The sequence below is a fragment of the Mytilus trossulus genome, chromosome 3, assembly GCF_036588685.1.
Source record: "Mytilus trossulus isolate FHL-02 chromosome 3, PNRI_Mtr1.1.1.hap1, whole genome shotgun sequence".
NCBI lineage: Eukaryota > Metazoa > Mollusca > Bivalvia > Mytilida > Mytilidae > Mytilus > Mytilus trossulus.
The window spans coordinates 53,692,095-53,707,671 of NC_086375.1; the positions used below are offsets into that span (position 1 = coordinate 53,692,095).

General features: G+C 33.7%; 1 protein-coding gene across 1 annotated transcript; it reads right to left on the bottom strand.

Moving 5' to 3' along the window:
- Positions 1-3,186: 3,186 nt before the first annotated feature.
- LOC134711835 (uncharacterized) lies at positions 3,187-14,194 on the bottom strand. Its single transcript, XM_063572762.1, has 4 exons — positions 14,039-14,194; positions 8,886-8,995; positions 6,864-7,059; positions 3,187-4,004 (listed from the first exon to the last, which is right to left on the bottom strand). The coding sequence occupies exons 1-4, from the start codon at positions 14,094-14,096 to the stop codon at positions 3,385-3,387; spliced, it is 984 nt and encodes a 327-aa protein (XP_063428832.1). The 5' UTR covers positions 14,097-14,194; the 3' UTR covers positions 3,187-3,384.
- Between the last annotated feature and the right edge of the window lie 1,383 nt (positions 14,195-15,577).

The following is a 15,577-nucleotide window of genomic DNA, read 5'->3' on the forward strand; positions in this document are numbered from 1 at the left end:
AGAATCGGAAATACCGAATTCTTCAAAATCTTGACAATCTGATAAATATTCAAAGTCAATGCTTATCTTATCAAAGTTCTGCTTCATTGCAGCATGATCTTAAGGCCAATGACCTGATTTTCCACATTCGTAGCATTTCCCTTGTCTGTGTACAGGTAATGATGTCTGAACAGGTATGGGTGCACTCGATCTGGTTGATGTGGGGTGCGAAATGGGGGTAAATCTACTCTTGTTTGTTTTTCTCTCCGCCTTCACTTTCTGTGCAGCTCTAACATCAGCTTGTGTATTCTTTTCTCGTCTTCGGAATTATCTGCTAGACTGTTCGTCTGGTATTCCTCTACCGTCTTCCATCCGCTTTCTGATTGATCAACCATCTTCACAAGTTTTTGCCTATGTGTTAGCAAATCAATACCTTCACCAATTCTTTGGGTTGCTGAATCTATCTGACCGTTTCACATTGGACTGTCTTGAAGGTTAGATTGGGCTTCTTTCATCTTCTTGATGATTTTGGTGTTGATCTTGTGCTGTTCTTTATTACCTTTCAGTTTCAACTCGTAATTGTCTATTGTCAATTCTTGTATGTTTGCAATTTTGCTATCGGACAGCTGCCTCTGGGATTCTTTCATGGAACTTTCAAAAAACCTAGCTTGTTACTCATCAGATTGTCGATTCTGGAAAGCATGGAATTCTGAGAACTCTGGACAGCGTTATGCACCTCGTTTGCTGTTAACTGTTTAATCACCGGCTCGTCCATTGTGTTATTTACTATTGAACGTCCACGGCTAGAATAAAGACCTTAACACGGACAATAGATTTGGCGCCAACCCATAAAAAACCTTGACCATTGGTCATTCTGAACACGTGACTACACTTAGTCTTGATTAACCGTGCAATACATTATTTTTCTACTATACTACGAAACGCAGAAAAATATACGTATGATGGGGGATCAAAGATCGACATATCTATAACATCTTGTTGAGAACTTCCGTGTGTGTTCCTATTCCCAGGATGTCTTTTTTTAATTTGTTTCTTCGCAATATTCCAACAGTACAATTTGGACTGAATGATGTACTTAGGTGATCTGAGGTGAAATTAAATAAATCAAGTTTTTAAAATTAATGATATATGTGTTAGTTAACAATCAAAATAAGCTAAAATTATTGATAGGTCATGGACCTCCTTTTTGTGATGTTTTATTTATAAAATATGGCGGGGAAAAGCTGACTTGGACTTTTACCTTATATTTGCATTGGTAGTATTTGGGTTTCTAATCAAAAGAAAGAAAATCAAGAATCTGCTTAAATTTTGTCAAATGACCTTTTATGAGCTATATTAAGTCTTATATTAAAAGATGAATAGGTGTTCTGGGGCAAAATATTTTACCTGGTATCGTATTTAAAAAAACCAAGGAGTCCAAACATCTGACACAAAACCTCACCTAATTACATCTTTAAAATATAAAAAAAAAAAAAAAACAGCTGCGCCATGAGCGATACGCCTCACGTATTGTGTGGAAGTTTTATGTAATAATCATCAATAGTTTCTTAGAAGGTTTTAAGCAATAAACATATATTTTGAGATACGGCGGGACACGTGAAACCTCCCCCCCCCCCCCCCACCCCCCCCCCCCCCCACTGTTTTTTTTTTTAAATTTACCAAAAACTAAATATCAATAAAATAAAACTTTGAATCAAAACCAAAAATTATACAGATCTTTAGATTAATATAACAAAGAAGTTTGTAAAATTATAAGCAATAATCATTAATTGTTTTTGAGATACGGCGCGACTTGTAAAAAAAAAACTCCCCTTTTTAACTAAATACTCAATAACTCAAAAATAGAATTTTGCATCATCACCAAAAAGTATACAGATCTTTAGATTAATATAACAAAGAAGTGTAAAGTTTTAAAGCAATAATTAAAAATTGTTTTTGAGATATTGTGCTACATGTAAAGAAACCTCCTCCTTATTACAATATACTCAATAACATCATCACCAAAAAGTGTACGGATATTAAGATAAATATAACTAAGAAGTTTGTAAAGTTTTAAGCAATAATCAACAATAGCTCTCGAGATACGATGCGACTAGTGAAAAAAAACACACCCCTGTTTTAGTTACAAAGTGCCGTAACTCAAAAAGATTTAATTGTTATTTCACCAAAAAGTATACAGATCATTTGACCATCATAAGAAACAACTATATTAAGTTTCATGAAATTTGGATGAGTCGTTCTTAAGCTACGGTGCAACATGTTTACGCCAGACAGACAGACAGGCAGATGGACACCGGACATTTGTATACCATAATACGTCCCGTCAAAATTTTGACGGGCGTATAAAAGTGATAATTCAAATGCATTTATAATTTGCATCTTGATAGACATAAGAAGTTGTAAATTATTCATTGGTTGTCGTTTGATGCTGTGGTACATGTATGTTTTTGTTTTGTTCAATATTTTGTACATAATTAAGTCCCGTTTGTTCTCTCGTTTGAAATGTTTACATTTGTCATTTCGGGACCTTTAATAGCTGATTATGTGGTATGGCTTTTGCTCATTGTTGAAGCCCATACGGGGATCTAAAGTTGTTAAGTTTTGTGGCATATGGTATACTAGTGAACTAGAGTTCTCTCATTGGCAATCATGTCTTCTTTTTATATAAAGATGGTGGTCTGTGCGCACGCATGGTTGAACACCAACACATTTTGTTCCTGTACGAAATCAAGTTATCTGGACTATTTGTTATTTGTTACTGTGTATTTTTGTTTGTACGTCTATTTTCTAGAATGAATCAGGTATTTGGTAGATGATATGGTATGTTGAACTATCCAATATTCAAATGTTGATAATCCTGTTATCCTTGTTGTGTAACTACTATAAAACCACATGAAATCCGTTTGGTATTCTACCGGACTCCTCATTTCTCAGGATTGAAATCGAACAACAATGATCCCATTTATCACTCTTTTTTTTCTTAAAAGAAAGGTGATAGATACCAAGAGGATACTCAAATACACAAGTCGAAAACAAACTTACTATACCATGACAAATTTTGAAAAAAATCACATCGAAAAGACAAATAAAACAACACAAAAAACAATTTCTAAATAAATTAGATGAATAATTTCCAACCATTTATATATATAATCTATTTCAGGCGTTGGTGTCAAACTAGATATTGAAATTGACAACAAACTACATATATTAGACACAAATATAATGTCTTTTCGAAAAACTTTATTCAAACCATTCGTGCTATTTTTATGTGACTAGACAGTTTTTGCATTTGAATGTTTCAATTTCCAATCGAATTTAATTTCAAAACTAATCTATCTGGTATGGTTTGCATATGTTTATTGTTAACATTTTGTATTTCCTTCACAAATGTGTTGCATCCAAACCTTCTGTCCTTTTCAAAATAACTAAGGCCTCTGAGTAAGTAGGAGGCAAAGATTCAATGCATGCCCCACTGATTACGTTTATAGAAATACTATTTGTCCTTGCTCTGTTTTCAGTATTATTATTTGCTTCGTTGTTGTGAATATAAGCAGCATTTATCCTTGAATAATTATCATTAGATTCACACCGTGAAGCCCCCCTTAAACATGAAGCTATGCAATTATCTGTGTTATGGCATTCACACGAGCAGTTTACACTAGAGACTTCCCTTCTTGAGTTTGAATTTTGAGCAGTTGTATTTGATTGGTCAGTTAAAGAGTGACACGTGTTTTGTAAGTGATTACAATTATTGCATTTGATATCAACGAATCGCGTTTGTGTTTGGGAACCAAATAAGTCATCGTATGATGGGGGGTCAAATATCGACATATCTATAACATCTTGTTGAGAACTTCCGTGTGTGTTCCTATTCCCAGGAGGTCTTTTTTTAATTCGTCTCTTCACAATATCCCAACAGTATAATCTGAACAGTATGACTACAACTGGTATAATTAACATCAGAAAATAAAATACTGCTGATCCACTTTCAAGAATCACGTCTGAAATAAACAAAAAATATTATATTATATCTAGAAATATGAAACTACAGTAAAACTATAACTAAATATGGTATTCTGGGATAATTGTATGGACAATAACCTGCAGGTGGTTGGTTGTCCACTGACTAAAAAAAAATATAAAGATTTAGCATTATTGGTCAAATGAGCAGGAACATTCTGATTCATCTGGTTGATATCTAAGCACTTGATTGTTAGGGGCGCTGTAGAAATCAAATTGAAGAATTTTTTTTCTTTTCAATGAAGCTGCTTGTAGCTGAGGGATGAAAAAAACATTGAAAGAGAGAAATCACTCATATCTATTTGACATCCATTTGCAAGTATCATTCTCCACGAGTACTAATCAACACGTTTAATATCTACACCCTGTATCTCTAGATTCTGCAATGAAAGGAAAATTGATATTCCCCTTCTGGATATTTTATAAGGGTTACAAATAAACGGAGGGACGTTCCAACTATATGTCCCCATTCAAATACATTGATCGGCCCCCAAAAAAGGGGGGGGGGGTTCCAACCCCCTGACCCCACTGGATCCGCCAATGAGAACTTATAAATTATTATGTACGATTGAAAGAACACATGTTTTTATATACTGCTGTTATTATTCTCATTTCAAAATGCGTTATATTGCAACACGAAAATATTAACACATAGATTAAAAGATATGTAGCGTGAAGTACGAAAACAATTCAACGTATTTGCATACGAATAAAAATATATTTATAATAAAAAATTGTAAGGGTTCCACCGAACCCATTGTCTCGCCTACTTTTGCTGAAAATCACAGGCTCAACAAAAAATCAATAAAAATATTCCTCTTGATACTATCTTTTGATTGTAAGAAGCTTCTGTCCAAGTTTATTAAAAATTCAGGATAGTCTATGAATCTAACAACTGTTTAAAATCTTTAACTGCAGACTGTATGTAATGGTAACTGGAAGAAAAACTAAGTCCATTTATAAGTAAAATGCAGATACACAGGTACAAAATATTAACAGAATTTTAAATATTTCTAAATACTAGCTTTAGCCTTATGATCATAAACAGGCTTCTGTCTAAGTTTGGTACAAATTAAAAGTAGCATAAGAAAGTTATTATTATTTTTTTTAATTCAACCACAGAGTGAATGAGTTGTTTCCTGGCAGAAAATCTAAGTCCATTTAAAAGTAAAATACGGAAAAAACAGATTTATTCTTTAACAAAATTTACTTCTATATATTATCTTTTGATCATAAACAAGCTTCTGTGCAAGTTTGGTACAAGCCCAGGATAGTTTAAGAAAGTTATTAAAATTTCAAATACTTGAACCACAGAGTGAATGTTATGTTTCCACGCAGAAAAACTAAGTCCATTTATAAGTAAAATACTGAAAAAATAGTGAATATTTGTGGACATTCAATGCAGAATTTAACATCACCTATAAACTGTAAAAATAGTTTTTCTTTGGCAAAGAGGTATGGTGTGAAACTACCTGCAATACTGCACTTCTTCAAGACTCATCATGCAAAATATATATACATATCAAAACTCTGGGAAACAAAGAGGTAGGGCCAACTTCTCCATATTTTTTTTTCAAAGAAGGGACAATTTCAAAAAGAGCAGAAAGAATAAAATTTACTTTAAAACCAAAAAATAATAAATACCAAAATCATATACATGTATCGCCGTGGCTCAATCGGTAGAGCTTAGAACTTGAAAGAAATGATTATTATCAAGACAGGGTTTGAATCTAACATAGTTTTTTTGAAATTTGTGTGTTGAAATATTTATAGATAATGTTTTTATCATATTTTTTCGGATGTTTGGTTACTTCATCGAGTCATTCTGGATCATTTTGTCTATAAATATATCATTTTACTGAAGAAGAAAAGTTTATGGTGTATATTCCTATGACTGTGCATACTAGCGACTTACTATTAGTGTGTTTACATTTATTATATACGGAACAACTGCCGTCAAACTGAAGTAGGTGCCTGTACATAACCAATAACATGAGAATTGATTATATAGAAATTAAAGCTCAAATGTTGTATTTGGGATATGCACATAACTTTAAATAAGGCCATTGTATACAAGTTTCAAAACAACACAAACAATTTTTGGAAACCTTTTTTGAACATGGTATTATGTTATGTAACAAATGCAGTCATCAGCAATTTTGTCGCCAATTCACCAACTGTATAGATACTACTACTGAAATGTTTCCCACTGTTCCTGCACCGGTACCTAAGTCATCAGAAAATAAAACAACACCACAGAACAAATCAATTACACTACAAATCGTGATTGTATGTAAAACATCAAGAACCTATTGTATTAGTTAAAATGCCAGAAAAGGCCATATCACATGTGTTGTGAAGTTATATCACAAGGTGTTCTATGACCAACTGATGTCAGATATTGTCGTTCGGTTAAAATATATCTATGATCATATCTTAATGGACAAATAAAGATAAACATATATTCAGAATGAGAAAACAGCACCCCATTTGAATTTGTTCGATATTAATTGTCTTCCTAACAAGCCACGTGGTATGGTACCTTATTCGCATAAAGGGTGTTAACAATTAGATAACATCAATATAAAAAAACAAAAGTCTTGGACTTGTCTTTTGTAGGAATACCTGTTCAAGGTATGAAAAAAGGATGATGTGACGTTTGTTAATGTACTAGAATAAGCATCTATCGGGCTATTTAAAACATAATTTACCTATCTTATGGAAATTGACCATACCTCTTTAATGCTGGTTGACATTTCAGATAGCGGTTTTTTGTAAAAGTATCTACACTATTTCTACGAAGTTAATGCTATTTACTTTTTTCAATACATTTGTATTACCTTCACATAAAAAGCGGACTGCAAGGTTCATACATAAAATGTTATGACACTCGATTCCATTTAGTTTACACTCTAGATCAGTACCAAGTATATGAGAGGTATTGAAGAATTCGCCATTAGACAGAATTTCTTTAGTGTCATCTCGTTTACATTCACATCCTTTGAGTTTTCCACCACGACAAATGTTCCAACCTCTCTGAAAAGAAAATTATAGTCTGTCAAAAGCGCACCTGTAGTGCTTTTTATTTTATCAAATTAATTATTTTACGTTTTTTAAAATACAAAGCATTGTGTTTATGCTTGATTGGTTTCTGTTCGTTAACGTCCAGTGGCAAGTTTTGTAAGCATTCCATTGATCGATTGTATTTTACATTTTTAACAGAGTGTGCGCGCACTGTGTCCAAACTACTCCGACAAACAAGGTTTCAACTTGATAGTATCTAATTTCCAGAATGGTGATCGTAGGTTTGTCTTATATCTCACATGAGATCATTACTTACCGCTACAATAGACTTATAGGTTGTCTTAGTTCTCATAAGAGATCATTACTTACCACTACAATAGACTCAAAGGTTTGACTTAGTTCTCATAGATCATAATTTCTTACCGCTACAATTGACTCATATGTTTGACTGAGTTCTTACAGATAATCATAATTTACCGCTACAATAGACTCGTAGATTTATCTCAGTTCTCACAGGAGATCATTACTTAACGCTACAATAGACTCATTGGGTTGACTGAGTTCTCACAGGAGATCATTACTTACCGCTACAATAGACTCACTGGTTTGACTGAGTTCTCACAGGAGATCATTACTTACCGCTACAATAGACTCACTGGTTTGACTGAGTTCTCACAGGAGATCATTACTTACCGCTAAAATAGACTCATTGGTTTGACTGAGTTCTCACAGGGAATCATTATTTACCGCTACACTAGACTCAAAGGTTTGACTTTATTTTCATAGATCAAAACTTACCGCTACAATTGTCTCATATGTTTGACTTAAGTTCTCACAGAAAATCCTAATTTACCGCTACAATAGACTCATTGGTTTGACTGGGGCATACGATACAGTTTTGATCCTGTATTTACAAGTTCATGAAAATTTGCATATAGGCTATTTTTTACCTGATTAAATCAAATATGTAATAAAAAATATACCTTCATGTGCTACTTTTCGAGTAAAATGAGGTCGAAATTTTGTATATTTGCTCGAAATTCAGATTTGTGGCCGTAATTTCTTTTCGAAAAAAAGACATAACTTTTTTGTTATAAAAGATAAAAACAAATTGTTTTTTGTTAAATAATGGGTTATTTCTGTATTTTATAAATATCTTTAAAAAATATGCAATTTTTTATTCAGAAATAACTCATATTTATCAAATGTTCATGAATTGAGGAAAAAACGTAATTTTTTACTGCATGTTTATCACAATTAAAAAAAATCCTCTATTTACAGTTTTATAAAATTTGGGTCACATAATCTCCTTGCAAAATGAAACCAAATGCCGCTTTGAAAAATAGGGGTCCATGAACTCGTTTTCAAATTAAATCAGTTTGAATGATAAAAATCAGTCGAAAAATGCATCTTTTCTCGATATGTCACAGTTTGACGTCGCGAAAATAACAAATTACGTTAGCAACGTCATTACCTTCCCTGTAACTGTATCGTATGCCCTTATCATTACTCTCTGCTACAATAGACTCATAGGTTTGTCTCCGTTCTCACATGATATCATTACTTAACGCTACAACAGACTCATTGGTTTGACTGAGTTCTCACAGGAGATCATTTCTCTCTGCTACAATAGACTCATAGGTTTGTCTCAGTTCTCACATGAGATCATTACTTAACGCTACAATAGAATCATAGGTTTGACTTAGTTCTCACATGAGATAATTACTTACCGCTACAATAGACTCATAGGTTTGTCTTATATCTCACAGGAGATCGTTACTTGCCGCTGCAACAGACTCATAAGTGTGTCTTAGTTATCATAGGAGATCATTACTTACTGCTACAATAGACTCATAGGTTTCTGTTTCGCGTTCGCCTGAGTCTGTATCAAACCATTTTGTCCAAGTCCATTTTGTATACGTTGTTCCTGGCACACCATTACTAGACCCTTAAATACATTTAAAACAATACATTAGCCTCGGATGATTGCCAAAGCATGACTACTAGAATGTAACCAATTTTGCTGTTCGTAATATCGGAAAACGGATGAAATTGAACGAATTTTACCAATGAAAAAAAGAAAAAAACACCACATGCTACTAAAGAGTAATTAGATTTTGTGAGTGACACTTTTCAGGGGTTAAAAGTAAAACCAACATGATAATTGAAAGAAAATGTTTTGACGACTTTGAATGTTAATATATATATAAAAAAATGTGGTATGATTGCCAATGATACAACTCTCCACACGAGACCAACATGACACAGAATTTAAAACAAATATAGATCACCGTACGACCTTAAACAATGAGAAAAGCCCATACCGCATTGTCAGCTATAGTCAACAATTCGTTTAGGAAAAACCCAAAGGCACTTAATGCAACATAATCTTAAACTGATCAATTAAAGAACTTAATCTTTGGTAGCTTCAAATAAGCTCTCAAACATCGTCAATATGTGCTCTGTTATGCCCGCGTCACACTGTCCCGATTTTTACGCCGATGGCAACATGATTATGGAAATTTTCAAAATCGGGACTGATCGTATCCAGATCGGGCAATTCGTAGTGCCATCTTTAACCATCGTAGAACCATCGGCCCCTTTTTCTAGCCTTCGGGGACAACTTCGGGAAGGGTTCTAAATTTTTTAACATGTTTAAAAATCCCCGAATGTGCGTCCTATGTTGAGGGTTCGTATTGAGTTCGTATCACCATCCTCACCATCGTAATGTCACCGGCAATGCATCTTTGAACATCGTATTGCATTCGTGTTTCCATTGTTCCAATCGGGCAGTTTTGACATTACGATGTTTACACGAATGAATCACGAAGCTACCCGAAGGTCTTACGATGGCAACACGACTTCGTGAAGACCTCGTAATCCCGTCGTGTTGCCATCGAAAAAAGGTAGGAAGGCGGCAAGATGGAACTACGACGGCAATAAATCCAGCTAAATGTAAGTTAATTTTCGCGCTTAAATACATTTAAATTGCCATGCGCGATATGCACTGGTCAGTCTAATACGACAGTTAAGAAAGATGTTCACAAAACATGGAGCTCATATCATATGATTCTATGCGAACAAGAAAGGCGACAACATTGTTTCTATTTTTTCAAATGGAACAAGAAGAGCAGCTATTACAGGCTCAGGATTTATTTTAACAAGTAAAATATTATTTGTTGTCAATTTTTCATATCAAGTAACATAATGAAAATCATAAACGCGCCTCGTACACCAACACTGCAGGTACACGTATATACCAACTTTTTCATTATTCTGATTTTTTATGTATCGTCTGAGTTGTTGTCACACGAATGTTTACTCCATAACCATTTTGTTTTCTATATGTCATATGTTGCCGCATTTGTTGCTTCCCCCACATCCTTCCCTTTGTGTTTATCATTATGATATTCTCCTGGAAAGAGCTCTTTTTGAATAAAAGGGATCAACGAACCAATTACCTTACCTTTATGATAGATCAGTAAACATGGGCATACTTATGGGTGATTATTCAGACTAGTGCACACATTTTGAGCTCGTATGTTCCAGTTCTTTGTCTCCTTTTTTCTGTGCTATGGGTATCCGATTCCGAAGTTTCCACTTCTGTATCTATTTTTCTTTTGGTCTTGTACTTTCCTGCTAGACTCATACCCTCCCTTTTCCTCTTCTTCTCCCTCTCCTTGATTTTGCCGCGGGTGTCATTATATGCAGATACTCAGAGTCAAGTTTTACCCTTCAAGCCCACGGTCTTCTATCTTATGATTAAACCAGAAATGAAATGTACAATATAATATATATTCAATATTGATAAAATTAAATGCATCGTAAGCTGTACACGACGTCTTTTAGACATCGTATGGCCATCGCGCCATCATTGTAATCCATCGTGTAGCCTTCGTAATCCATCGTGTAGCCTTCGTGATCCATCGTGTAGGCTTCGGCTGAGATATGAAGCTTAAATACCCGTCTTCGGTTAACCTTCGTATGTCCATCTTTTGCTATCGTATATAATTTCGGCACCATCGTATACACTTCGTTATTCATCGTACTTGCTTCGGTCACTTTTTGGTATTTTAACGAGATCGGGACCAACTTCGTACGAACTTACAATTTTCGCATTCGGGTGTCCATCGTATATAAAAATCGTGACAGTGTGACACGTGCATTACGAAACAGATACTTTATAGAATAAAAAAAACACTAAGAAATCAAAAATAAATGTGTTGTCTCAACTGCAATTAAAACTTTTCAGCGTCGAATATGTCACAATTTTCATACTCTCTGCAATATTTACTTATTTTTGTAATGACATGTTTGTGTAAATTTTGAATTGTTGTCAAATGCTTCCAGAAAGAGCGTAAATCATTATTTATGGCAATGAGGCAATATGAAGCTTTTCGCGTGTCTTGGTGTCGGTTTAAAAAAATAAACATAAATGGTTTATGTTTTACTATAATACATTTTAAATGAAAGTTAGAAGTAATAGATATTTTATTTCTAAGATATATTTTAAAGATTAAGGCTATTTGTCATATATTGTAATTCATGTGTACACGTCATTCGCCATCCTAAATTCTAGTTACATCTAACAGTGTTTGATACAGATTCTTTTTTTACAATAAAACTATAATTTTGATTTATCAACATAAACCATAATGCCATACTTATACTATTCAAATACATTGATGTCCAGTTTGTATGGTATTTCTATAAATGATGAAAAACGCGACAAAGGTCTATGACAGAGATAAATTAAACTAGAGGCTTTAATTAAACTAGAGGCTCTAAAGAGCCTGTGTTGCTCACACAGGCACTTGTCTCAGAAAAAAATCCTATATACCTTATTATAACACAAGGTACTTAACTTGCATTTTAGAAAAATGTTAGGTGGTGGTTCCGTTATATGCCGCTTTATAGGCTGTCAACCCCACTAAAGCTTGTTATATCGTAAATTTAAATTGATTTACATATACAATGGTGTATAACATGCCTACATTTGTTGTCGGAATCATCCGTAGCAATCCTACCAAAGTGTGTCAATCGTAATAATTTTTCAAACCGCTGAAGAATTGGCAATAAACGGCCGCAGTAAATGATTTATTATAAAAATCATTTTAAAAAAAATCTGTTAGTTTTCGTATGAATAGAACTTATCATACAGTTAGAAAAATTGTATGATATACCGTGAAAAAAATCTAACAATTGTTGTTTGTGGTATGTCTAATAAGTTACAAATTTTCCCATGACGTCAATGTCTTTCAGACTCTCTCTTGACTTTACGTATGAAATGAAACGAGATCAGATAACTCCGAGAATCATTTAGACTTTCCCATAGAATTGACCAATCGGAAACCGATATATACAAGGAGCATGACGCGTTTATTGCCAATTCTTCAGCGGTTTGCAAAATTATAACGATTGACATACTTTGGTAGGATTGCTACGGATGATTCCGACAATAAATGTAGGCATGTTATACACCATTGTAAAGATAAATCAATTTAGATTTACGATAAAACAAGCTTTAGTGGGATTAACAGCCTATAAAGCGGCATATAACGGAACTTCGTCACCACCCGTAACATTTTTCTAAAATGCAAGTTAAGTACCTTGTGTTATAATAAGGTATATAGGATTTTTTTCTTCTGAGACAAGTGCCTGTGGTCGCTCATCTTGGTCTATGTGAATATTAAACAAAGGAATCAGATGGATTCATGACAAAATTGTTTTTTTGGTGATGGTGATGTGTTTGTACATCTTACTTTACTGAACATTCTTGCTGCTTACAATTATCTCTATCTATAATGACCTTGGCCCAGTAGTTTCAGTAGAAAATGTTAGAAAAAATTTACAAATTTTATGAAAACTGTCAAAAATTTACTATGAAGGACAATAACTCCTTAGACCATTTCGGTCATGTTGACTTATTTGTAAATTTTACTTTGCTGAAGATTATTGCTGTTTACACTTTATCTTTATCTTTATCTATAATAATATTCAAGATAATAACCAAAAACAGTAAAATTTCCAAAAAAAAAAAAAAAAATCATTTAAATTACCAATGCAGGGGCAGCAACCCAACAAAGGGATGTCTGATTCATCTGAAAATCTAGGAGCAGAAAGATCTCGACTTGATCAACATTTATGCACCTTGTCAGATTTGCCTTAAATGCTTTGGTTTTTGAGTAATAAGCCAAAAACTGCATTTTACCCCTATGTTCTATTTCTGGCCGTGGCGGCCGAGTCACTGGACATATTTTTTAAACTAGATAACCCAAAGATGATTGTAGCCAAGTTTGGATTTATTTGGCGCAGTAGTTTCAGAGGAGAAGATTTTTGTAAAAGTTAACGACGCCGGACGCCAGACTCTCACTTGGCCCTTCGTGCCAGGTGAGCTAAACACGGGCGCAAAACTACTCTCAAAAAAAAGTTTGTTTGTAAAAATGAAAATAAAAAAAGAAATGTAATTGACTGTGGTGATTGATATTATTTTCAATGCATCAATGATTTTCTCTCACCTTTCAAAGTGCATACAATGAATGATTCTTATACTTAAATTATCGTTAGTATCATCGATACCATAATCGGTTAAGAAATACAATAACGTTCATTAAACATATCATCAGCTGTTAAATTATGGGATAATTTGTTATGTATAAATACTCGGTGTACTCGACACATTGATGGTCAATAAAACGTCATATTGTTAAATTGCAGGTGAACGTGCATTTACTGATTAGAAAATCGTTGAATAAAGTCCAGATTGCGTTTGACATTAATTATTCTCTCAATGAAACAGATTTTCTGATTTGCTATTATTTGACATTGATTTTATTGACTTTCTTCTCATCTTAAATTCTAAGTATTGATGTTGGTTTCAATCTATGAATCATGTCATAGCATTTGCTTTACAATTTTATAGTTTTGTTTCAATAATTTGCTGAAAAATGACACAAATTATAATAGACTAAAACCAATTTTTCCTACTTACCCGAGGCATATACAGAAGAAATAAACAAATACAATCCACAGAACAATGAATGGTACATAATGGCTCCAAGCTTCTAGTAGGACTAGTACCCGTGATTTTGTTCATGACAATCTAATATGGTTAATGCATAATTGATCAATGACCCGTAAAATCGGAACAGGTTATACAAAGACCGATAACTGTGTACTAAAACAATATTTCTAATTAATGAAGTTGTCTTCATTAATAATTCACCTGCCTTTATACAATTTATTCAACCTGTTTCAACAATATAAAAGTACACAAAGGGTTTTTATAAGGAAGTTTGTTTTAATAAAGAAAGTAGATACATTTTATTAAAGTGTTAAAACCCAAACTATCCTTTCCTTGATATCATATACCTTAAACCTAATTATGCAGGTTTCCAAGGAAACATACCACATTTCATTGATATTTACTTTGTCATGCAGCCTGGATATATCAAAATATGAATAAATAGTGGCGGATCCAGGGGGTGGTCTTCGTGGTTGGACCCTACCTTTTTTTACCATAAGTGCATTCGAGTTGCCCCCCCCCCCCTTTTTTTGTCCTGGATTGAAATGTCGAGATCGTATGCGCCGGGACACAAGCGGGGTTCGATCTCAAAACCTCCAAGTTGACAGTCTGAAAGTAACTGTAGATAAAATACTTAGAAAATGAAGTCTCCATATCCTTCGTGTTACCTTAATCTATCTTAATGCGGCATTGCCTGCCACTCCGAAAGGTATATCAGTCCTTAATCTGTTAGAATTTCTATCTCATCGGAAAATAGGTTGTATATTAAAATAATAAAATTGTATATCTTTTGTCATTTTGTTCCTCGAGTGATTTTTAAGCAAATATTAACATTTTACTGGTATTATTGAATATAAAAGATCCGTCATGGTTTCAATGTATTTGGACTTAATGATGTACTAAGGTGATCTTAGGTGAAATTAAATAAATCAAGTTTTTAAAATCAATGCTATATGTTAGTTAACAATCATCTTCGCTGGCCAAGAAAGCGGGAGTGGATCGTTACCCTTGGCTAGCGAAGATGGTTAACAATCAAAATAAGCTAAAATTATTGATAGGTCATGGAGCTCCTTTTCGAGATATTTGATTTATAAAATATGGCGGGAAAAGGCTGACTCGGACTTTTATCTTATATTTGCATTGGTATTATTTGGGTTTTTAATCAAAAGAAAGAAAATCAAGAATCTGCTTAAGTTTGGTCAAATGACCTTTTATGAGTTATATTAAGTCTTATATTAAAAGATGAATAGGTGTTATGTGGCAAAATATTTTACCTTGTATCGTATTTAAAAACACCAAGGAGTCAAAACATCTGACACAAAACACACCTAATTACATCTTTAAAATATAAAAAAAAAAACAGCTGCGCCATGAGCGCATGATACGCCCGACGTCTTGTGTAGAAGTTTTACGCAATAATCATCAATAGTTTCTGAGAAAGTTTTAAGCAGTAAACAAATATTTTGAGATACGGCGGGACACGTGAACCCCCCCCCCCCCTTTTCT